Source organism: Sceloporus undulatus, chromosome 8 (assembly GCF_019175285.1).
Source record: "Sceloporus undulatus isolate JIND9_A2432 ecotype Alabama chromosome 8, SceUnd_v1.1, whole genome shotgun sequence".
Taxonomy (NCBI): domain Eukaryota; kingdom Metazoa; phylum Chordata; class Lepidosauria; order Squamata; family Phrynosomatidae; genus Sceloporus; species Sceloporus undulatus.
The window spans coordinates 13,808,878-13,831,949 of NC_056529.1; the positions used below are offsets into that span (position 1 = coordinate 13,808,878).

General features: G+C 40.7%; 1 protein-coding gene across 2 annotated transcripts; it reads left to right on the plus strand.

Moving 5' to 3' along the window:
• Nucleotides 1-204: 204 nt before the first annotated feature.
• On the plus strand, nt 205-8,759 carry C8H16orf78 (chromosome 8 C16orf78 homolog). 2 transcript variants are annotated; one of them, XM_042438528.1, is made up of 5 exons: nt 205-432; nt 2,373-2,516; nt 6,192-6,345; nt 7,276-7,669; nt 8,258-8,759. In XM_042438528.1, exons 1-5 carry the CDS (start codon nt 334-336, stop codon nt 8,403-8,405), a joined length of 939 nt encoding a protein of 312 aa, XP_042294462.1. In that variant the 5' UTR covers nt 205-333; the 3' UTR covers nt 8,406-8,759. The 2 variants fall into 2 exon arrangements, with proteins under 2 accessions (XP_042294462.1, XP_042294463.1); XM_042438529.1 differs by lacking the exon at nt 2,373-2,516.
• Nucleotides 8,760-23,072: the final 14,313 nt, after the last annotated feature.

Genomic DNA, 23,072 nt, shown 5'->3' on the forward strand with positions numbered 1-23,072 from the left:
TGAATGACAAACCTAAATGTACCTATTTCAAATCTTCACTGAAGACCAAGGGTTGCCTTTCTTTATAGCTAATCTTCTAATCATGATATCACAGTCCCTTAATGTTTTCAACTTGGTTGGCAAGACAACACTCCAAGGAGTCATGGAAGAACACCAGATTATTACATCACAGTTCTTTGGTGTTTGCTTCATCTTCATCAAGGACAACCAATGGCTTTAGCACAGCACAAAGGTTTTAAGTAAAGGATGCAGTTGCTACATAGGTACTATCAGGGTATCTGTATAGTGTAAAGTCACCATAATTGGAATCCTTGCTTCTTCTAAATTAAAGCCATGGCTGAAAGAAAGTGGAAACCTTTGGGGAGTATGGACTGGCTTGACAACAAAAGGGCAAAAGCTCTCAGGGTGTCCAATGACAGGGAGGCACTTCAGGTAGGGAAAGTGACATCTGTTTTCACTGGATGTGTTTTCTATTTGTCAGATGGTTCGTGACAAAAGTCTGCTTTGATCTGAAATGCTTAGATAGCTCAGATCTAAGATCTTGCAACTTGCAAGCAACTAGTTTTTTGAGTGGTGGCATCCATCAAGAAGCTTTAAGGAGTGTGCAGAAGGAATGGCAATGTAAAGAAAAGAGGCAGATGCTAAGAACCATTGCTAGAGAGGATTACTCATCAAAGTCAAACCCAAAGCTAGTCACATTTTGTTCTCCTATTAACCTTTTGTACTCTTAGTACCTTTTGTTCTCTACTACACTTTTTGTACCACATTTTTATTCTCTCAGGATCTGCTTCAAGGACAAGGGCCAACTAACACTCTCCAAGAAAGCTGTGGCAAAGTCCACTACCACCTCTTTCAAGGGGGAAAGAAATTAACTAATTTCCAGAAGTGGCTGAATTTTAAGAACTGGGGAAGCACCTTACCTTTAAAATATAGGTAGTCAAGGATCCTTCCTTCCTTCCTTCCTTCTTTAAAAGAACAACAAACACACGTTGTTACTTTATTACATATAGCAGTCATTCTTCCCTATTTTTGTAATGCTCCCAGTAGGAACTGTCTTCCCATGCACCCAGTTTGTAATGCTCCCAGAAAGAAGTGCCTTCTTCTTTGGGGTAGAATTCAGAGACGTAGCTGTGTTAGTTTGGAATATCAGTATGCAAAGGGATCTTGTAGCAACTTTGAGACAAAGGGGGGATACACATGGGCAGAAAGGGGCGGCCAGATGCTGCCCCTTTCTGCCCCAGATAGAGACTGCACCAACCAAATTGTGTGGCCTCCACGAGGCTTAAAAAGAACCTACTCCCTGTGGGTTCTTTTTCTGCCACGTGGGGTGCCTTTGCCACACTTGGATGCAACGATGACGTCCGCACGGCACGGCACTGTTTGGGCACCACACCCCAAACAGCAAAGCACCGGTATGTACTGGACCTAACTAAGCAAAAGAAGTTGTAGCATAAACTTTCATAGACTTGATCTACTTCTTCAGATGCACCAAGATCAAGTCTATGAAAGCTTATGCTACAATCTTCTTTCACTCAGTTAGTCTCAAAGATGCTACAAGATCCCTTTGCATATTGTCTTCTTCATGGGGAAGAGATAAGTTATCCTCCATTTTATACAATGGGGATAGTGATCAAAGTATCACATACTGGGAAATTATTTAGATCTGCCCACAACCTGAGGATTAATGCAGTATTCAAGAGGTATTTTTGCCCCACTCTCAAAATTTACCCAAATCAGTGGGACTAATTGCTTCAGCCTATACTATTCTCAAATGTGTTTTCCCAGCATCTGCCTCTTTCTTTGATGTTACCTTGACTTCTATATCCTACTTTATAACTCATGATGGTTGCTAGTCCTAGGACGTGCTGTACTTTTGTTTAATTATAGTTTAAATACATTTTCAGTGTTTTAGCTGTCTTACTTATGTTATTAATAATGTTGATATTTAACTCTTTCCAACTTTTGTAAATTAATGTTGTAACTGGATCTTTTAACATTTATTGTTAGTTGCCTTGAATCTCATCTTGAGAGAAAGACAGAATATACATCCAATCCATCAATTAATCAATAAAATTTAATTTTGTTGCTGAAAAAGAATGGTTGTGGTGGGAAGAGAATATGTTGGAGTGAAAGGTCATATATGGTTGTTTCTAGTCTCAATCGTAACATCACAATCCTCTCATGCCTATTTCTGAACATGTCTCTGCCTTTCTAAGCCACTTTTGTAAAATAAAAATTAAAATATGAGTTCCCCCTTTTAAAAATGACTTTGCTAGGATTTCTTGTTTGTAAAGAAAGGTTCCATAAGTAATGTTATTTTCTTTCTTAAATGATAAGTTCAAAATTCACATTCACCCGCCTCTTCTACTTAGTTAAAGAGGATTAGGCGATCCCTTGATTCCATGAAGGTAATGAATGAGAACTTGCTGAGACAAGAGGAAAGAAAAGTGAAGTGGTGGCTCAGGAAACAAGTACAGGTCTCACCCTCAGGATCCTATAAATCATTATACTACAAGGTAAGGAAGCATTTCAGAAAGACAGGTTGGCAATATAGAAATGTTTCCTACATGGAGGGGAACAGAGTGCATCTACACTGTAGAAACAATGCAGTTTAATACCAGTTTAAGTGGGGTAGCTCCATCCTAGGGAATTCTAGGATCTGTAGTTTTTACAAGGTCTTTAGCTTTCTCTGCCAAAGACTGTTGGTGCCTCGCAAAACTACAGATCCTAGGATTCTGTATGATTGAGCTGTGGCAGTTAAAGTGGTTATTTCTACAGTGTAGATGCACCCAGAGAGAAAATGGGAGAAAGAAAGGAAGGAAGGAAGGAAGGAAGGAAGGAAGGAAGGAAGGCTACATCTCTCTGCATTGTCCTGTTCTTTGTCCTGTATCTCGGTCACACTTTGGTATGACTTATAGTATTAGGAACTGGCATCAATTTCTAATCCTGAATTTGCAGAGAGGGTACCAACATCTTTTTTGCCTAAGGAAAGTTGCCTACCCACCCACAAGAAAGAAGAAGTCAATGACTTCTTAATTTTTACCCCCTAAAGAAAAATAGGAGCCACTGTGGTGTAGTGAGCTGAGCGTTGGACTAAGATTCTGGAAGACTAGGATTTGGTAAATAAAAATGAAACAGAATTTTATTAAAGAGTTTTTTTAAAGGAGAAAAATTAGAATTTACTAAAATTCACAAACATCTTCATAACTGAGAAAGGAAGGAGTTGATGTTTAAGAAATGTGAATGCAAAAAAGAAAGAAAGAAAGAAAGAAAGAAAGAAAGGCCAAACGTCCAGATTTTATATTTCCGTCCCCAGCTACAGTGTTGTAGGCTAGGTTTGTGTGTGAACTGAACATAGGATATGATAAAATGTTGTTGAAGTTAGACTGCAAAGGACTAAGTAGAGATGGCAGGGGTACACTGAAGGCATCCAGGATGCCTGACTTTCACAGCTTGGATACCACTTTAACTGCCATAGCTTCATCCTGTGGAATGCTGGGATTTGTAGTTTTGCAGTGTATTCAGAATTCTCATCCAAAGAGCTCTAGTGGCTACAAAGCCCAAGATTCCATTGGATGTTGCCATGACTGCTATACAGTGAAATCAAAGAAATATAATTGGTTAGTATAAAAGAGACCTAGGATAACAATTTAGGACAATGGTTTCACTGTTCATAGAAATGCTATGCTGACTGCCTAATGCTCAATTTGTGCACTACTTGTATTTTTGGACATAATCTCAAATATTACATAATAGTTTTCTATTGATTTTTCTCCAAAAGAAATCAAACCCAAGCAAATGCCACCCCTGGCTCTTCTCACTGGCAGAGAAATGGGGTGTATGCAAAAATTAGAACTTGTAAAAGATACTTTTTCAGACAACAACTCTTAGAATCCAGCAGCTAGCATGATCTCTGACCATGCTGACTGCAGGATTTGAGAATTATATTGCAAAAGGGGGTAACTTTTCTTAGCTCTGTATTTGCCTCACCTAGCATAAACCGCTCAAAAGTTGGATAAAAGCCTGTCATTCCTTCCCCTGGGTGGTCCAGAAACTTGGAGAGAGATAAAGATAACTGAGATAAAGCACTGTTTTTTCAAAGTTAAGCATCACCCTTTCCAGCTTTTGCTGAAAGCAACATTGAAATGTAGTGTGTTAAAATGCACCAATTAAAATCAACGGATGTTTCCTTTCCATTGAACACGGTCCAAATATTCCTTCCCTTGTATGAAGATAACTGTAGAGAAGACACCAAAATCCTCTCCATTTGAAACAGAGAAAGGTCTCAGCACTAGCCCTTAAGGCCTTTAGATAATATTTTCCTTAAGTGTATTGGATCCTAGTCTCCTGGGGAGTATTTGTCTGTGTTTACCATCTGTTTCTCACTTCTCCTTATGAACATGTCTTTTTTTCTTTGGGGGGAAAGGAAACATTTCTTTAAAAAGCAGCATGTTTACCTACCACCAGCTGCCAACCAAAAGAGGAAGCGTGTCTACAATTTGGGTGTGCGGGAAGGGGGAGCATTCAAGTGCCTAACAGTTCTCCATTTAAAATGTATCACAATAAAGATCAGGCATCTGTTACAGTTTGTAAGAACTTCTAAACACTTGTCTCATTGGAACAGACCAAAATGTCATCATGCCTGACATTCCACTTCCAGAAAAAAGAAGTCAAATGCTTTCCCCAACCTGCTGTACCCCAGACCATGAGATACAATGGCTTTCATGTTATTCCAAACATAGGAGACCCTGAATAGCACCTATAAAAGTTTGAATTGGAGGTCTCTTATTCATAAGATCACCATAAGTTAAAGTCAGTTTGAAGGCAGCTAATACAACAACAAAAATCCAGAGCAGATTCATTGCATTGCTCAGGTGGAAACTACTGGCTGCTGTTGTATCTTGGACAAGATACAATAGAATCCTTCAGCTAACTCTACCCATTTGGAGGGACCTCTAAAAAAGACAGAAAGAGTTTTGGTCCTCAAGATGTTTTAGGGGATGACTCCCATAAGTCAGTATCATTTTTGGAGCAATTAAGAGCCATTTTTGAATTCTGAATTGGTACATATGCTTTTTAGTGTGAGCCACATGATGTAGCGGTTTTTGTAAATACCATGAGTTTTGGTTGGGGCTAGTGTGTGGGGACATACTAAGGAAAGGACTTGGGTTCAAAAGGAGAGGGAGAGCTGGAGGTGGAGAAGTGCTGCAGTTGTCAGAGCTAAGGTGGCACCCCTTTTCATTTTGAATAAGAGCTTTAGATTTGCATCCAAATATTGCAATGCAACAGAGGCAGAAGAGTCTTGCAATTAAGTGATAAACTGCCACCTCATTGGATGCTTGAAAGGCTGTTGTTTTTTGACAGCGCATATATGTCAACCATAATATATAATTTGTTGTATTGTTGTTAAAAACATATATTGGGATGTAAATTGTGATTGCGTTTGCAATATTTAATTATAGTTGGCACCATAAAATCAAGAAAGAAGTACACTAACATCTCTCCCCCCCTTGGTTTTCAAGGACTCATAGCTGTAGGGTGGACAAAGTTTAGCCCTCCAAATGTTATAGAATTTCAGCTCTTGCCATCCCTTGCTATTAGTTATGCTGGCTAGAGCTGATGAAGGTTGCAGTCCAATAACATCCAATAACATCACTTTGTCCATCCGTTTTGTAAATGGCCCCTCACACATACACACTCTAAATACTCTGAAGGCACCCGATTCCATCTATCTCAGAAGATAAGCATGGTCAGGCCTGGTTAGTACTTGGATGGGGGACCACCAAGAAACACCAGGTGCTGTAGGCTGGAGAGGAAATCAACAGCAAACCACCTCTGAGTACTTCTTGGCTTTAAAAAAACCCTATGAAATTCACCAGATCACCTTAAGTCAATAGATGGCTTCAAGACATGTGTGCATGCACACATACACTTTCAAAAAATACAGTAGTTCCATATTAGAATTCACAATTTAAAATATTTGGTAACAGTCTTCTGGAGCAAAGTGGAATAATGGGATGGGATTACTAATGACTGCAACATGGTAAGGAATGGTGTTACACTTGTACTGTTCAATTGAAAGCTGTATTGAAACCTGACCTTTGGAAAGCAGGACAGAAATGTAATACCCAAGTAAATAAGTAATGAAACATCTCTCTCTTCACTCCCCCCCAACATTTCCTCTCTCCAAGCCCTTAAGCTATTCTGAGTCCATTCAAGATGAAACCACAGACACACAGCCATTCTCTGAGAAAGAGTCTATTGACATGCCGTGGAGCCAGTATGGAGATCATCTGCCAAATTTTGTGAGCTTTCTGCGGCTACCAACTAAAAGACTAAATAATGGTAGGCAATACCATTATTCTCAAACTATCTGCTTGCTTTTCTGAGTTTGTTTTGTTTAGAGGGTGTTTCCAGTTTTGAAGTGGAAATGAATGTGGTAGAGCCACAAGATACAAATCAGCTCCATCTTCAGTATCACAAGCTTTTAGATATTTGAAGATTGTGCAAGAACGTGGAAGTAATACGTTACAAGTAACAGCACTAACTGAAATGTATGGCGGGGGGGGGGGGGGAAAAGCATTATAAAAATTTTTACTTTTAAAGCATAAGGGAACAACAGATAACCCCTCCCCCCCCCCCCCCCCCATGGAAATATAGTCAGACCTCCACATCCACAGATTCTTTATCCATGGATTCAACTATCCATGGCTTGAAAATATTCCAAAAATATATAAATTCTAAAAAGCAAACCTTGATTTTTCTATTTTATATGAAGGACACAATTTTACGATACCATTGTATATAACAGGACTTAAGCATCCATGGATTTTGGTATCCATGGAAGGTCCTGAAACTAAACCTCAGCGGATACCAAGAGCCCACTGTACAGCCAATATATTTACACGCACACACGCACGCACATACCATATTTTCCACAAAAAGCAAATGTTTGGAACAACAACAACAAAAACAAAAACCTAGACCAAAATGCCAAACAAACTAACAAGAAATCACATGTCATGGCAGTTTACCATTTTCTCAAGGTTGTGTGTCATTGTCTTGAGATGCCCTTTTATATCAAGGACAAAATTTTTTTGCAACATTCTGTACCTCCCAGCTTCAGGCCAGCCACTTTATCTCAGCATGACATACCTCATACAGTTGTTGTGATAGTAAAGTAGGAAGGAAGGCAGCCATCTGCCTCCTTGAGTTCATTCGAAGAATAGTTGGATGCAAAAGTAACAAACAAATGTTGTCATTATTTTTCTGCAGACCGGAAGCATTCCAAGGATCTCACACCATTCAGTGGGATGGATTTGCCCATGCAGGCTCTTTCAGGAAGAAATCATATTGTTCCTAGGAACAGTGGTTACAATGTGCCTCCACCTAGCAAAGTCACCCAGAAGGCAAGCATCCCTAGGTATCCTAGCCTAGACAACAGCATATCTCTCCAAGAAACTGTGGCCCTCTTTCCTTCCTTGCAAAGGTTGTCAACGAAAGGAGACAGACCTTCACTCTCGACGGTCCATCTCCATAACCAAGTTTCTGGGAACCCAGCTTTGCAGAGAAAGCTCAAGACCATGATAGAAAAGGAACAAGAAGATGACAGTTTGAAGCTGATAGAGCCATTGCCTCAGATCAAACCTGAAGAAATCTTGAGCTGCAGGTCAGAAAATAACATTATGCATTAGAGCTTGGAAAGTCACCTTTTTGGAGTACAACTCCCAGAATTAGCATGCTGAGTTGGGGATTTGGAGAGCTGTACACTTAATTCTGGGCCATGTCACAGAAGCATATCGGGGGACTGGCAAGAGTGCTCCAATGCACATCAGGCACATCTGATATACTGTACATTGGGCATGTCTGATGTGCACTGGGATCATCTGATGTGCACTGGGAACTTCTGATGGGCATTGGACACTTCTGACTGGATATGGGCACTCCTATTGAGTTCCATCATTTCCTAGCCAGTGTTGAGCACTGGGGAGCTCCCCAATGTGCATTGGTATTCACTGCACATTGAGCCATGATGCATCAGTCACTCCATGAAGTAATGCTTGTAGTAACATTACAGCAGCCCCTAGGTGAATACAGGACATTGTGAATTTGCCCAGTTCTGTTTCCTGCATCTGTAAATCCACTTATGGGGATGTACTGTAAGTCTCCATAATACTAAATTCCAGCCATCAGAAATACCACCATCTGAGTGTGTTTCCTTTTCTTCTCTTCTTCCCTTCTCCTCTTCTTTGCACAGGTATCTTCGTTTGTCTCAGAGCAATATTGACACATTGCTGGAGTTATGTAAAGAGTCTGGGATTTACATTGACCTGCATCCACATATGAAAGAATCAGACATCGATGTCAGCACGGTGCTTTCATCCAATCCCAGCAGAGCACTGTAGTCTGGAGGTCTTGCCCAAATTAGATTGGGCACTGTTCCCACAATGGCATGTAAACTGTAAATTTTTCCACTAGCATTGGTACTTGGAAGAGCTAGCCACCTTGGGAATCAAAAGCATAGTTCAAGAGAAAGTAAGGCACTCTTGCAGGAATTTGTGATGCAATGATAAAATGAATCTTGAACTCACTGCGAGTAAAACTGTGAGTTGAAATTATTGTTTTTTCCTCCCAATTAACAGCAAGGAAAAATGGTAAATTACTAAATAATTGGGTCAAACATGTGAAATATGTCATTAATTGGACTAAATACGTGAAATATATCAAATTAAATGATGCAATCCATTTGTGCACATTTACCCAGGTTACTTTGAAAGTATTATAGCATTTTATGTTCGTTTATTAGACTATTTTTAGCATGCCCTATAGCTATAGATCTCAGAGTGGAGTAAAATGGAATAAATTCAAGTTAATTTTAAATGATGTAAACAGTTTAGAACAATTTAAACAATTCATCAGTCAAAATGTTTATTTATTTATTTTATACGCCACCTTTCTCCCAAGCTGGGACCGAAAGCAGCTTCCATAACACATTAACTAACTAAATAAATAAATCCCATGGTCTCACTTGGTTTCAAATGCTTGTCCAACAGCAGTCCTCCAAGGGGTGGACATTTCATAAAAAAGGTATCATAGCAGAGAAGGCCCTCTCCTGATATTTATTTCATTTTATTTTTATGCCATCTTTCTCCCAAAAAGGGAGAAAGAGAACTCTCTCTGCCTCAGAGGAGTAGTTCCTGTTTTTATTTAAAATAGCATCAATCTTAAGTGTTGCCAAGTTAACAGTGTCCAATTCTTTGCTTGGATTCAGAGTTCTTGCATGGTAGGGGGGTTGGACTGGATGGCCCTTGTGGTCTCTTCCAACTCTATGATTCTATGATTCTATGAATTCCCTAAGATCTCATAGCCCAAACCCTGATGGCAGCTCCTTATGATGCTATGGGTGGGGCAGGCAGGGATTGGTTGGAATTGTTTCTTGGCCTCAAGATTGTAGAAACTGGTATGGGGACAATTTTCACTAATGAATTCAGAATCCGAATACAATCAAGGTAACACAGCAACTTATAGATGTGCATGATGGTAGTGGTGATGGTGGAACCAAAACATCTATCAGCAGCTAGACAGGTGACAATATGGAGCCCAAAGTGGGAGCACATATTGCCATTTTAATTGTGTCTCACATCCCATGAAGTCATACATAAAGCACATATAAATGGAGTGGGGCATTCTTCTGAGAGTGTTGAAGACTCACCATCAACTCTCAAGGATTTGGGGCAGGCTTTACTACTTCTGCTAGAACGGTCTGCAAATGGCATAATGGGCCTAATTGTAAGCATCCGTCATCTCTCTCCTCAGTCTTCTCTCCCTGTTGTTGTGAACTGCATTCAGGTTGACTTTGACTAACGGCAACCCTGTGAATAAAACATCTCCAAGACCACCTAACCTCAACTGCTCTGCTCAGGCACTGCAAGTTCAAGCCTGGGGCCTTGCTGATTGAGTCTGGCATGTGGTCATCCTCTCTTCTTACTGCCTTCCACCTTTCCTAGCATTATTGCCTTTTGTAATGAGTCATCCTTATCATGATGTGACTAAAGGATGACAGCCTCAATTTGAACATCTTGGCTTCCAGGGGGTGTTTAAGCTCAATTTGTTCAAATACGCCAGTGGTTCCCAACCTGTGGGTCGGGACCCCTTTGGGGGTCGAACAACCCTTTCACAAGGGTTGCCTAAGACCATTGGAAAACACATATTTGTATGTAGCAATGAAAATAATTTTATGGTTGGGGGTCACCAAAACATGAAGAACTGTATTAAAGGGTCATTGCATTAGAAAGGCTGAGAACCACTGAAATACATTTTTGTTTGTCTTCTTCTTCTTTGCCATCCACAGACCTCAGCACTCTTCTCCAGCACCATCCTTGCTTGACCTTTTGGGGCACTGGCTATGATATAGGATCTTGGCTTTAGTATTCTGGGAGGATGTTGAGTCTGCACTGAACTGCGTTTGTTTTTGCTCTTTCTCTCGCTTACACCCACCCACTTTGGATGGTTGCTGATTCTTTGGGCAGGGTTCTTGTTTTGTTTTGTTTTCACTATTTCAGCAAAACCTTGGAAATCCCCCAAGGCTGGCAACTTCCCTCCTGTGGATAGAAGATGCTGTTTTGGCTATGCAAGGACCCATGCTGGAAGATACTGTTGGTATGTAGGAGGATTAATGCTGCTTCTTTTGCAGCACACATACACACAAATATCTCTGCTTTCTGGTTTCTGCACCCATGGAGATCCAGATTTGTGAGACACAATGTTCTGTTCATACACCCTAAAAGAAAGCAGTGAAGAATTTCCAAGTGCTCATAATCATGTCACACCAGCAGTTTAAATCTGTTATGATGAAATGAAGCCACACACTCTACAGGTGAAACAGGAGGTCTTTTCAAGAATGCTTTGTTCCATTTGCCATTTGAAAGGGCTTTTATTATTATATTATTATATTTGATTCCTCATGTGCCTTTTACCCAATAAAATTAAACCAGTCATTTAAATTTAAAAGTAAGTGAAATTACTATACATTCAATGTACATATCTTTTGTAAGACACTGAAAGTAGTTGTGAGGTAGGCTATAGCAGATCAAATACACAATCACTTTTAAAAGCCAAATTTGAAAGGTTTTTTTAGGCAGGTGGGGGTTCAAGCTATACTTTTAGCTGATACAATACAGACTCAAAGTATAGCTATTTAAAGAAATGAAAGTGATGGAATATAACAGGAACATGTCAAAATTAAAGTAGCCTATGCACACTAGAGACCTTTAGGAGCAAAGACAAAGAGTGAATGTTATTTATTTATTTAACTATTTCTACTCCATGCTATTATTTATTAAAATAATATCCTGCCCTGTATCTGAAGATCTCAGGGCAGCTTACAGTTACGTCAGTTTAATACAATATATAACATCAATAGTTTAAAAATGATCACCGGAAACTTATACAAACTTAACATATACCTAGCTATGAAGCAGAGGTGCTAAGAAGCCTGTCTACTGAACTGCAAATACATTTGCTGGGGTTAGGGGTGAAGGACCCCCATGAATGTGGGGAAAAACACCATTCTTTTTACCTAAGAGATCCCCAGGTCATCCAGTGCCACTCTATGGTCAACATCAGCCAGATGTTGATCATAGAATCAAGCTGAAGGACCTACAAATGGCCAGAAAAGAGTGTTTTCTCTAGAGACTTTTAGGTTTTCCCTCACAAATTTATGGTCAACCTCTGGCAGAGTTGTACTGGAGGACCTAAAGATTCCTAGAGATGACATATTAATCAAAGCCACAGATAATCAAATCCACAAAAGTCAAAGCCAAAAATGTGGAGGGCCAACTGTATGTGTGACAGGATACCAGCAAGTGTTCCCACTGTGCATCAAGACAAATGCAATGCACATTGGTCCTTTTGTGCATCAGTCCTGTTGTTCATCTGGCACTTTGCTGGCTCTGCTATGTAATAATATAACAGCCCTCTACTGGATATGGACATTCCACACCTACAAAATTCTAACCCCTTCACATATAGGTCAACTTACAAAAATATAGCTCCCCAACTGGTGTCTGGCCATAGAATAATAGAAGTATTCAGTTGGAAGAGACCTCAATGGCCACCCAGTCCAACCCCTCCCATGCAGGAATACACAATCAAAGCACCCTGACATATGGCTATCCAGCCTCTGGTTAAAATCCTCCAAAAAAGATTCCACTACACTGAGGGAGTGTATTCTGCTGCCAAACAGCACTTACTGTCAAGATGTTCTTCTTAATGTTTAGGCAGAATCTCTTTTCCTGTAGTTTGCATCCATTGCTCCACAGTAATGGAACAGGACAAGACAAGCTTGCTCCATCCTCAATATGACATTCCTTTCAATATTTAAACATGGCTGTCGTATCACCTTTGAACCTTCTCTTCCCCAGACTAAACATAACCAACTTCATAAGTCACTCCCCGTAGGTCATGGCTTCCATACTTTTCAACATTTGGTTGTCCTCTTCTGGACACACTCCAGCTTGCCAACATAATCCTTGAACTGTGGTGCCCAGAACTGGACACAGTATTCCAGGTGAGGCTTGACCAAAGCAGAAAAGAGTGATACTATTACTTCCCTTGATCTATACACTACATTCTTATTGATATTAAATAGCTATCAGTTAAAATCTGATGATTTAAAATAATTATAAATAGATTTAAGGTTCTCATGTGATATGTCACGCAGGTTAACAGGTTAAAATAGGCCCGAGACAGACGGGCCAAAAGTACCGTGCTGCTGCCGATACTAGGGTTCCAGAGCGTGCAGCTTCCTCATGCTCTGGAACCCTAGGACATGCAGGGAGTGGCCTAATGGTGGCCACCATCTAGACGTAAGCGACGTGCAGTATATAGACATTGCTGCACATCGCTTACGTCATAAGTGCACCAATGGCACACTTGTGGCATGCATGTGGCAACCCAAAAAGAAGCCAGTTTTTCCGGGTTCTTTTTGGGTCATAGGGACCCGTGCAGTTTGGCTGCTGCGGTGTCTCTCCATGGGAAAACAGGCTGTGTCTGGTCTGGCCTTTCCCACAGTTTGAAATCATATACCTCTAAAGATTTAAGTAATATTATTGGATCCCAAAGGCTTTGATAAAAAAAACCCTATATTTTATTTGGTGCCCAAATCAAGCCAGTGTGAGTGCCAATTGGATCTTCAGAGGAAGGTCATTTCACAGCTATGTCTCCACAGCAAAGAAAACTGTTTCCTCTTTTTGAGTTATAGCTCTCCGAATCCCTCAACCAGCATAGCCCAGGGGGGTTCTGAGAGATGTAGTGTAAAACTTTTCAAAGTTTAATTCAAGGAGAATCCAAAAGTATGGGCAGATGCCTGTGGGAGCATTGTAACCCAACTCAAAGAATGTTTATGCATTTCTTTAAAAGGAAAGAAGGTGAGAACTTTTGCTGCTGGGAATTTCCCAGCCACATGATGTAGCATCTACTGTGTACATTCAATTGTCCAAAACCTTAAAACATTTCCCAACATTATTATTAGGACAGTTAAACATTAACATAATCCATTCCATTTGCTGTATGTATGTCAATTCACTATTTATATCCATTGTTCCAGGCTTAACAAGGAAACCTACTGAAAAGCAGAAGCTAGGAACTAAACTATAACAACTACACCGAATCCTAAAATGCCATTGGCATACATACCAGTTCTTGCATATCACCACCAGATGGGGCTCAATAATAGCTGAAATGAACTATTATGTACACTACATACTTTTGTACACTATCTCCTCATTTGCCTTATTAGCAGCTTTCAGCCAAAAAAGAAAATACATTTATTTATCCCTTCTCACAGTTCACACTTTTAAAGCAATTTAGGAATTTTTGAAAATCTTAATGACTTCAAAAAGTGTATATTAAAGCCCATAAAGCAGCTGCTTGGGATGAGTGCATCTGTTTTATATTATATACCATCTCTACTATCAGTCAGAATGAGCCCCACTTCAGGCAGCTTCAGAGAGCAACAGCATTCTTTACTGAGCCTTCTATTCATTTCCTTCTGTTGTAAGACAGAGGCTACATCTACAGTACAGAATTAATGCAGGTTGACATAGCTTTAACTGCCAAAGCTCAATGCTATGGAATTTGGGGATCTGTAGTGCTGTGAGAAGTTTGGCCTTCTCTGTCAGAGAGCTCTGGTGCCACATCAAACTACAAACTTCTACAGAGTGCAACCATGGCAGTTGAAACAGTGTCAAACTGCATTAATTCTGTAGTGTAGATGCAACAAGAAGGTTGTGGACTATATGATGGTATTCACTTAACTACCTGTCTGCCTTCAGATAAACTAGAGAACACTGTGTCATCCCCAGTATTGAACTAAAATTCATCTGCCGATCCAGTTTGCCTCTCTACCCAAGGGGCAAAATCCTGTATTTCTGGATTACAATTTCCAGAATCCCCAGCATCCATGAGTCTGTGGCCATGCTGGCCAGGGATTCTAGGAGTTGTGCTTTGATGACAACCTAAGATGAGAAATCTCCTGTTAGCCATGACAAACAAGAAAGGATCATATTTAAAATTACACTAGTGGCACCTGGATTTACATGAAAAGATCTTACAGTGCCCCTAGACCATGCTGTAGAGAAAAATGCCAACATGAACAGACAGAAAAAACTACTTCACTCATATGGAAACCACTGAAAACATGCCTCTGCATAATAGTTAAACCCATCATCACAGCCAATTGTAACTCTCACAATCAGTCAACACATCATGAAGAGAATCCAAGTAGGATAATGAGGAAAAACATTTTTCCCCTGGAATTGTCTTAGCCTGAAATTGTTGCTCTACCAGGATTGGGGACTTTTTCAAAGTATCTGTCTCATTTACCCTTTTCACTATTGCCTGTTCTTTGGGCCAAGTGATGGCAATAGCATATCCAGTCACTCACTACCATAATCACAAGACTATAAAAGTCAGACCAGATTTCCCAGCTTTACTTTGGGACCATTTTTGAACTTACACATGTGTGGTGGAATGACACAATCACTGCCATTGGTAAATCTCCCCGCATGCACACAACATCACTTCCATTTGTGTAGCTTGTTGCTGTTGTTGTGTGCCTGCAAGTCAGTTCTGACTTATGGCAACCCTAAGGCAAACCTATCATGGGGTTTTCTTGGCAAGATCTGTTCAGAGAAGGTTTGCCATTGCCTTTCTCTGAGGCTGAGGGAATGTGATTTGCCCAAGGTCACCTGCTGGATTTCATGACCAAGAGGCGAATCGAACCCTGGTCTCCAAAGTCATAGTCCAACACTCAAATCACTACACCACGCCGAGGCTCCTCTTTGTGTGTCATCACACCCAAAATCACTCAAATGCCACCTCTAATGTTCTGTTATTAAATGAATGCTGAAATCTGAGAGCACATTTTGGCTCAGTCCTAACTGTGTCAATGATACTGCAAGAAGGCGGCTGACAGATTACTCTGCAGGAAAGCGAAGTCCTTTCAGGGAGGTCATTTCCAATAGGCTCAGCATAATGCAAATAACTATGTGCTCTGACTCTTAAGACTGGGAATGCATTCATTTTGCGGCTCAGTGTCATATTCAGTATTGTTATATAAAATATAATTATTGGTCCATTCAGGCTTTGATGACTCCAGGGGGGCTTATCAGGCCTGGATCCTGCTGAGAATAACCTGGATAAAGCATCAAAGGATACTTTTTACTGCCCCACTCCAATACCCCCCAAAAGCTGCGATTTCAAGCCTGGCTTGAGTCATGTGATTCCTACCACTGTGTCTCCCTATCAATATCTCACCTACACGTGTGATGATCCAAAGGATTTCTTCTCTGGTCCTGACTGACTTGTCGGTTGATCGGATCGTAGGGAAGATGCCAGCTTCTTAACAGAAAATGAAGCAGACTCTGTAAGCAACCCTTGATATTGCAAAAGAAGAAGAAGAAGAAGAAGCCATTAACACAGTCAACATGATCATGGGGACTCTACTTGACAGAAATGCTTTAATTTGGAAGAAGAGGTTCTGGAGCTAAAGCATGCCTCAGCAGCAGCATCTCAAAACATGTTTTGCTTTGTAACAATCCTAAATGTACAGATCCCTCCTACTAAACTCCTACTTGGAGTTTGTTAATGTTACTTTTGGGGACTAGAACTCCCAGAAACCCAGTCACATAGCCAGTGGTCATGCTGGCTGGGGTATTTTAGGAATTGCCATCCCAAGGAGTCACTTTCCAAAGCTCTGCTTCCTACCAATTTTAGTGGATAACTCTGTTTATTCGGGCACACGTGCACACACACACACACACACACACACACACATTTGTTGTTGGTGGTGTGTGCCTTCAAGTAGTTTCCATGTTATGGCAACCCTAAAGCAAACATATCATGAAGTTTTCTGATGCTGAGAGTGTGTGACTCTCTGAAGATCACTGAATAGGTTTCCATGTCTGAGAAGGATATTGAAGCCTTATCTCCAGAGACATAGTCCATCGCTGAAACCAATAAACCACACTGGGTCATTTACACATGCGCACACACAATTTTAATTTATTTTATTTGCAAATTGGACAAGCAAACCATTTTTTAATATTTATTTCCACTGGGCCACTTAACTTTTTTATAGACTTTCATCATATTCCTTCCACTGTCATCTCTCCCCACCGCACTCAACAAGAAACCCCTCTGAGCTCTTCAAAGCTGAATTCTTTGTGCCCCTGTCCATATATTCAACCCCAGCTCACACCAGTTGGTACTTCAAGAACACTGCTTTAGATGACATTGGCTAGACTGCATCTGAGCTTTTCATAAGTACAAAAAGTCAAAATGGGCAATTCTTGTGGTGGGAGAGAGTTTCCAAAATATCCCAGTGAGAACTGAGCATGTTCAGTCAATGCAGAATAATGGCTGACTGTGGGTGGAATAGGACTGAAACCTAGGAGGGAGAAATGGAATGGAATATCCAGAAAGGGGGTATAGCAGAATCTCTAAACCAGAGAAGGCTATTCTGAAACTTTCTGATATAGGCTCCACTTGTACAAACAAAAAACCCTACATTGCTATAACTACCTCTAGATATACTGTACAATGGGCTCTTCATATCCACTGGGGTTTGGTTCCAGGACCCCATCTACGTGGATACCAGCTCAAGTCCCTATTAAACACAATGGCATAGTAAATTGGTGTCCCATAAAAATGGCTAAATCAAGGGACACCATTTTACTATGCCGTTGTATTTAATAGGACTGGTGCATTCACAAATTTTGGTATCCTTGGGGGAAGGGGTTGTTTTTGTTTTCTTTTTTGCTTTTTGGAGCTTATATATTTTTGGAATATTTTCAAGCAATGGATGGTTGAATCTGTGGATAAAAAAAATCTGTGGATACTGTGGGCTGTATTATGTGCTGTATTATGACCAGAACATGGAAAGGCTACTATTTGGACTACAACATTTGAAATCCCCTAACCAGTATAGGCACTGACCCAGAGACCAGAGAAGTGTGACCAAGATGGTAAAGAGTCTGGAAACCAAGCCCTTTGAAGAATGGATGAAATAGTTAGGCACATATAAAGAAAAAAACTAAGTGGTGATATGACAGGTGATGTTGTGAGTATGCCCTCAAGTAATTTCCATTTTATGATGACCCTAAGTGAACTTATCAGAGGGTTTTCTTGGCAAGCTTTGTTCAGAGTTTGCCATTTCCTTTTTCTGAGGTTGACAGAGAATGACTTGCACAAGATTATCCAGTGGATTTCCAAAGATAAGAATGGAATTTCAACCCTGGTCTCCCATAATCTTCGTCCAATGCTCAAACCACTACACCACACTGCCTTTCCAGTAATATGATAGCTATCTTTAAATATCTGAAGGTTTGCCCTTTAAATGATTGGATGCACTAGTTTTTTGCTACTGTAAAGAGTAGGATCCAAAGCGATAAATTCAAATGAGAGATCCGAACTATACATTGAGCGTAAGACCTGTTCAACAGTGGAAGAGGCTACCTTGGAAGATGATGGACTTTTCTTTATTGGAAATGTGAGAGATAGTACCAGATCTCTGTAGCAGAATAATGAAATTTGTAAAGCAGAAACTGAACAACAATCAGTCCCTCACCCATATATAAACAACAATAGCAAGTAGCAATAACAAGTGCATTTCTAATACTGCTTATCAGTAAACTAGAACACCTTAAGGGGTTTACAATGTGTAAGCCAATTTCCCCCAACAAGCTGGGTACTCATTTTACCAGCTTACAAAAGGATGGAAGGCTGAGTCAACCTTGAAGCCCTCCTCTAGGATCAAACTTACAATGTTGTGGCTGCGGTACTGGCATTTAATCACTACATTACCAGGGCTGCTGCACAGGGTCTAACAGAGAAAAGAAATAAGCCCAGTGTAAATTCTATAAACATATAAAATTAGCTTTCCTTACAATAGGTTGTGCATAATCAAATACATGGTCTTATGGAGGAGAGAGAGGAGAGAGAAAAATGGTTGCAGGTTTGAGTGAAACAGGAGGAGAGTGAGTGTGAAAAAGCAAACAAAGAGGAAATCAGAAAACATGTAAACTAGCAGTTAATATAGGCCCACAAAGGTGGTTTCCTTGTAACAGTTCCAACAAAAGGTGGAGGGCTCTCTGTTTTTAATAGAAAATGTCCACCTCTTGGGGTGCTTTAGTTGTAGATCCTTGCATAGCAGGGGTTTGGATTAGATGGCCTCAGTGACCCCTACTGTATTATTCAATGAGTCTGCCATTCTTGGCATTGCAGTACAAAAAGTTACTTTCCCAACCTCTGATTACGGTCATGGTTCTGAATTTTGGAGAGGCTTTTCTTTTTATACTGCTTAGAGAAGATGACAGCTCGCAGAATAGCAGTGTGTTGAGGAAGCTCTCAGCCTTTAGGCTATAACCTACACACATACACACTCAGCAGTCTCTTCTTAGATAAGTTGCTAGTGAGAACTGAAGCCTCCTTAAAACAAAACCAAAAAATACCCTGTTAAAAACACACTTAAAGGCAACATGTAGCAGGCACACTCTCCGACGCAGTAGCTCTGTGTGTTTCCCAGCCACAGCGGCCTTGATGCTACCAGCCAAACTGGAGGTGGCCTCCAATCAGAAAGACCGCCGCTGAGGTCCAGGGAAAAAGGCTGCCATTTATTTTTTATTTTATGTTCCCACAAAGCGCAGGAAATGTAACCCAATAAAACAGATCCAGGGACAAATAATGAGTGCTACTAATTCACAGAAATTCTTTTCTACCATCACCCCCGGACCATTATTATTATTTTTTTAAGCAATCGTGCACTGTTTCCTTTTTCTAAAGACCAACACATCGAACGTTCCATTTTTATATTTCATTTACTTCCCTAGGGTGCAAAAACCTGCTTGAAGATGCTGCCATGGAGGGGAAATTATTTATGTTAAAGGAGAGTCATTATTTGGTGCTCACTGGACGTTCGCAGCACTGAGAGGAAGGGAGAACATGGAGAGATCGCTCACAGTTAACCAGAATTTTTACGGGGTGAAAAGGAAACATATTTGTTAATAAGTGGCAGGAAAGAACAGTTTTATTAGGATGGCCAATGCTGCAAAGGTGGGGCTCTCTAAACAAATAGAGCGTGTATTAAGCCATTTATGAAATGATTAAACATAGCCCTTCTACAGATGGAGCTTCCCTTAATATATATGTTGATTGAATTTATAACCCCCTTTGTCCTGAGATGGGAGCCAAAGCGGCTTACAGGGATTTAGAACAATATTAGGTTTATAATTTCATTTTACAAAAGTTAAAAAAGAATTACATAATCATTGTTTTAAAACTACCCACGGTTAAAAAAGTTTAAAAATACATTTAAAATAAAATTACTAATAAAAGATAAAAAAAAAATTAGACTGCTACGTACTCGAGATCTCAGACACCTGCCTGAATCAAAAGGTCTTCACTTGCTGGCAAAAAGAGAGCAGGTAGGGGGCAAAATGGACTGTTTTGGTGGAAGGGAGTTCCACTGCCTGGGAGCAACCTTATAGAAGAAGGGTGTGTCCTCACCAAACAAATGTGTGAAAGTGGTGGGACCAAGAGAAAGCCCTCCCCAGAAAATCGTAAACCTTAAGCAAGCTCATTTGGACAGAGGGATAGTCTTCCAGATTGTCTGGACCCACTCTGTATGGGGCTATGAAAGTCAGAAAGTGCAGTTTGACTTGTGCATCGAAACAGACTGGTAGCCGATAAAGCTGTTTCAATAAAGGGTGGGTTACATGATTTCTGTAACCAGCCCTGGTCAATAGCCTGGCAGTGACATTTTGGAGCCACTCAAGTTTCTGCACAGTTTCCAAAGCCAGTCCCACATAAAGCAATTACTTTGAGTTTTGAAACTGAATGAAGCTAGGTATTCAAGGCAAAACAACAACAACAACAACAACAACAACAACAACAACAACAGAGGCAAATAACCAGAGATAGAAATAGCTTCCACTCCCACTCATACCCATAGAAGACAAGGTATAGAATAGACATGGAGCTTCTTTCTGCTTTGTTTGCATTAAAGAATGGGAAGGATTTTTAATGGTTTTTAAAATGGCTTGTATCCTCATTGTTGAATTCAGGCCATCCCTGCCATCAATTGCATTTAGAAACCTCACCATTTGAGGTTTCTTACTAAAACTCCCTCTGGAGTGGCACCAGATGGCTATCTAGACACGCATCCTGCTGTGCTGCCCATTGCTGCTGTCAATGCCACAACCACAAGACACTCCATCTGAGGTCACAACAAGGCACCCAGCCATGTGATCTACAGTGGGTGCCTTGTTTTTGACCTTTGAAGGAGTGACTCACACTAGTGCCAGCACTGACGCCAGTTGGCACAGTGGGATGCATGTGTAGATAGCAATCTGGTTTCACCCTGGAGTGCCCATATAATGGGGAGAATTCAGGGCAGCATTTGCACCAGAATACTCCTGAGCAGCCCAGAGTATTCTGGCCAGTGTAGACCCATTCTTTATAGCAGTTACAAATGTGTGATCAAGAGTTGCACACTCATGATTGTTAGATATTCATGATCCCAGTATAGCCCTTAATTTAGGGACCACCACCACCACATTTTCTGATTTTCTTTTCCAACAGATGCTCAGTATTTCACATCTTCTGAGCCAACAGTCTTCATAGAGATATTCCAGAACTGGCAATCCTATTAGGTGAGCCCAAGGACCCTCCCCATTGGGAGAAAACAGAAGGTAACAGAGAATAGTTCCCCATTAAAGCAAAACTACAGGATCTGATCTCCTCTTCTCTAATCAGTTCTTTTCTCAAGCCACCCACACCATTAGAGAAAAGAAGGTCAAATGTCTATATCTAGCTATTCAGTCTAAAACAAATGTTTGAAATAACAAATCCAGATGTTAAAACAGCAGAGCATTAACAGCAGATGCTAAAATCATTTTAGCAATTCAGATGTCTGCTGGATAAAGCCTACAGCATCATTCAAAAGATGGGTGGATTTTTCTAATATGGTGTCTTCAGTTGGCTCCAAATGGATAACAAAGTAGGTGCCAGAGAAGCATCTCTGAGGAAAAGATTTCAAAAATAGGTTGCCAGCACCCAAAAGGTCATGTTTCCGCTCAGTGCCTGCACCTGCCTTGTCTCAGAGGACGAGACACAAACACACACCCAAATCTCTAAAGAATTGGAATTTGAAAACATTGGTCTGTTTTTCCTGCTATACTACCCAAAAGCCAACCTGATTGGGACATTCCAGCAACTGTAGTCCAAAAAATCTGAAGACAATTTCAGATCTAAGTATGAGCAAGCTGTCTTCAAGAAATACAAAGGTAGACATTTGTCTCCTTAGGTTTTCTCTTTTGAGAGCAGGAGCAAAGGCCAAACAAGATGTTAGCAAAGACCATAACAGCATCACTCCCTATACTTCTCCTTATCATGCTGCTCAACTGACCCAAACACACAGGCCTAGAAATGTACCAACAGCTATTGTGAAATTGTCAGCAGGTGAGATGATGGAGGTTTCTCATTTATGATTCCCACGTACGCTCAGCTTTGGAGATTTCTACAGCATTGGGGTTGAAATTGCACTAATTGGCCATGGGGATATAAAAAGTCTTTCATTCCTCTAGCTCAGGATGGACAACTGTACTGGCAATGGGGTCAGTTTTTGCCAACTCTACTTGTACATTTCCCCATTCCAGGAGAGACATGGGCCATGGTCTTGCATTGTTGGAAGTTCACTGCAACATCCCCTCCCTGCACAAAGAACTCACCTTCCTCACATGCCCCCCCTTACATGGCCATTTAGCATTCAGGGAGGACAGGAGCACCCAACAAATATCCAGCTATGTTCTTACAACCTGACACATAACAATGAAGAATTCCTTCTCAGGTCATCTGGAGATCCTAAAGGGTGACATTGTTGTGTGTCCTGCTATAAGAATATAACCAGATGCAGTGTGTTCTTTGTGTTATGTCTAATGTTCTTTGTTTGCCTCCCTCTTCTTGGAACCACAGAATGGCCATGTCAGCCCCTTTCCATACTGGATCAACTTTGCATGCACCACCATTGACAATAATGGGGCGGGGCCATCCACGGATGCTCCAATTTGTGAATGACTAGCCTACCAATATGGAGGGTCAACTGGACATCAGTTTAAAAGAACACATAAGACCAATACATATTAAAACAATCAGCCTATATTTTAAAATTCATAATTTAAAAATAATCTGGACAGGCTTGACAGAAGAGACTAGTCTTTAATGCTGTTTTAAATTCAGTCAGTGCATTCAGCTGTCAAATCTCTCCTGGCAGGCCATTCCACAATCTAGGGGTAGATAAAGAAAAAATCCTGTGGGTAATACTTGCCAGCCTCGTCTTGGCTAACTGGAATATACGAGGAACTGAATATACAGGATGGATTATATGAAAGAAGGGAATGTTGTAGGTTTCCTGGTGGTGCAGTGGTTAAATGTCTGTACTGCAGCCACAAGGTTGTGAGTTCAATCCCAGGGGCTCCAAGGTTGAATCAGCCTTGCATCCTTCTGCAGGTTGCTAA

What these genes read in the sequence shown, in the direction of transcription:
- C8H16orf78 (XM_042438528.1), top strand. Translation starts at nt 334, where the DNA reads ATGGCTGAAAGAAAGTGGAAACCTTTGGGGAGTATGGACTGGCTTGAC. An exon ending in ATAAATCATTATACTACAAG is followed by an intron (nt 2,517 to 6,191) that starts GTAAGGAAGCAT and finishes CCTCTCTCCAAG; the next exon opens with CCCTTAAGCTATTCTGAGTC. An exon ending in GAAGAAATCTTGAGCTGCAG is followed by an intron (nt 7,670 to 8,257) that starts GTCAGAAAATAA and finishes TTCTTTGCACAG; the next exon opens with GTATCTTCGTTTGTCTCAGA.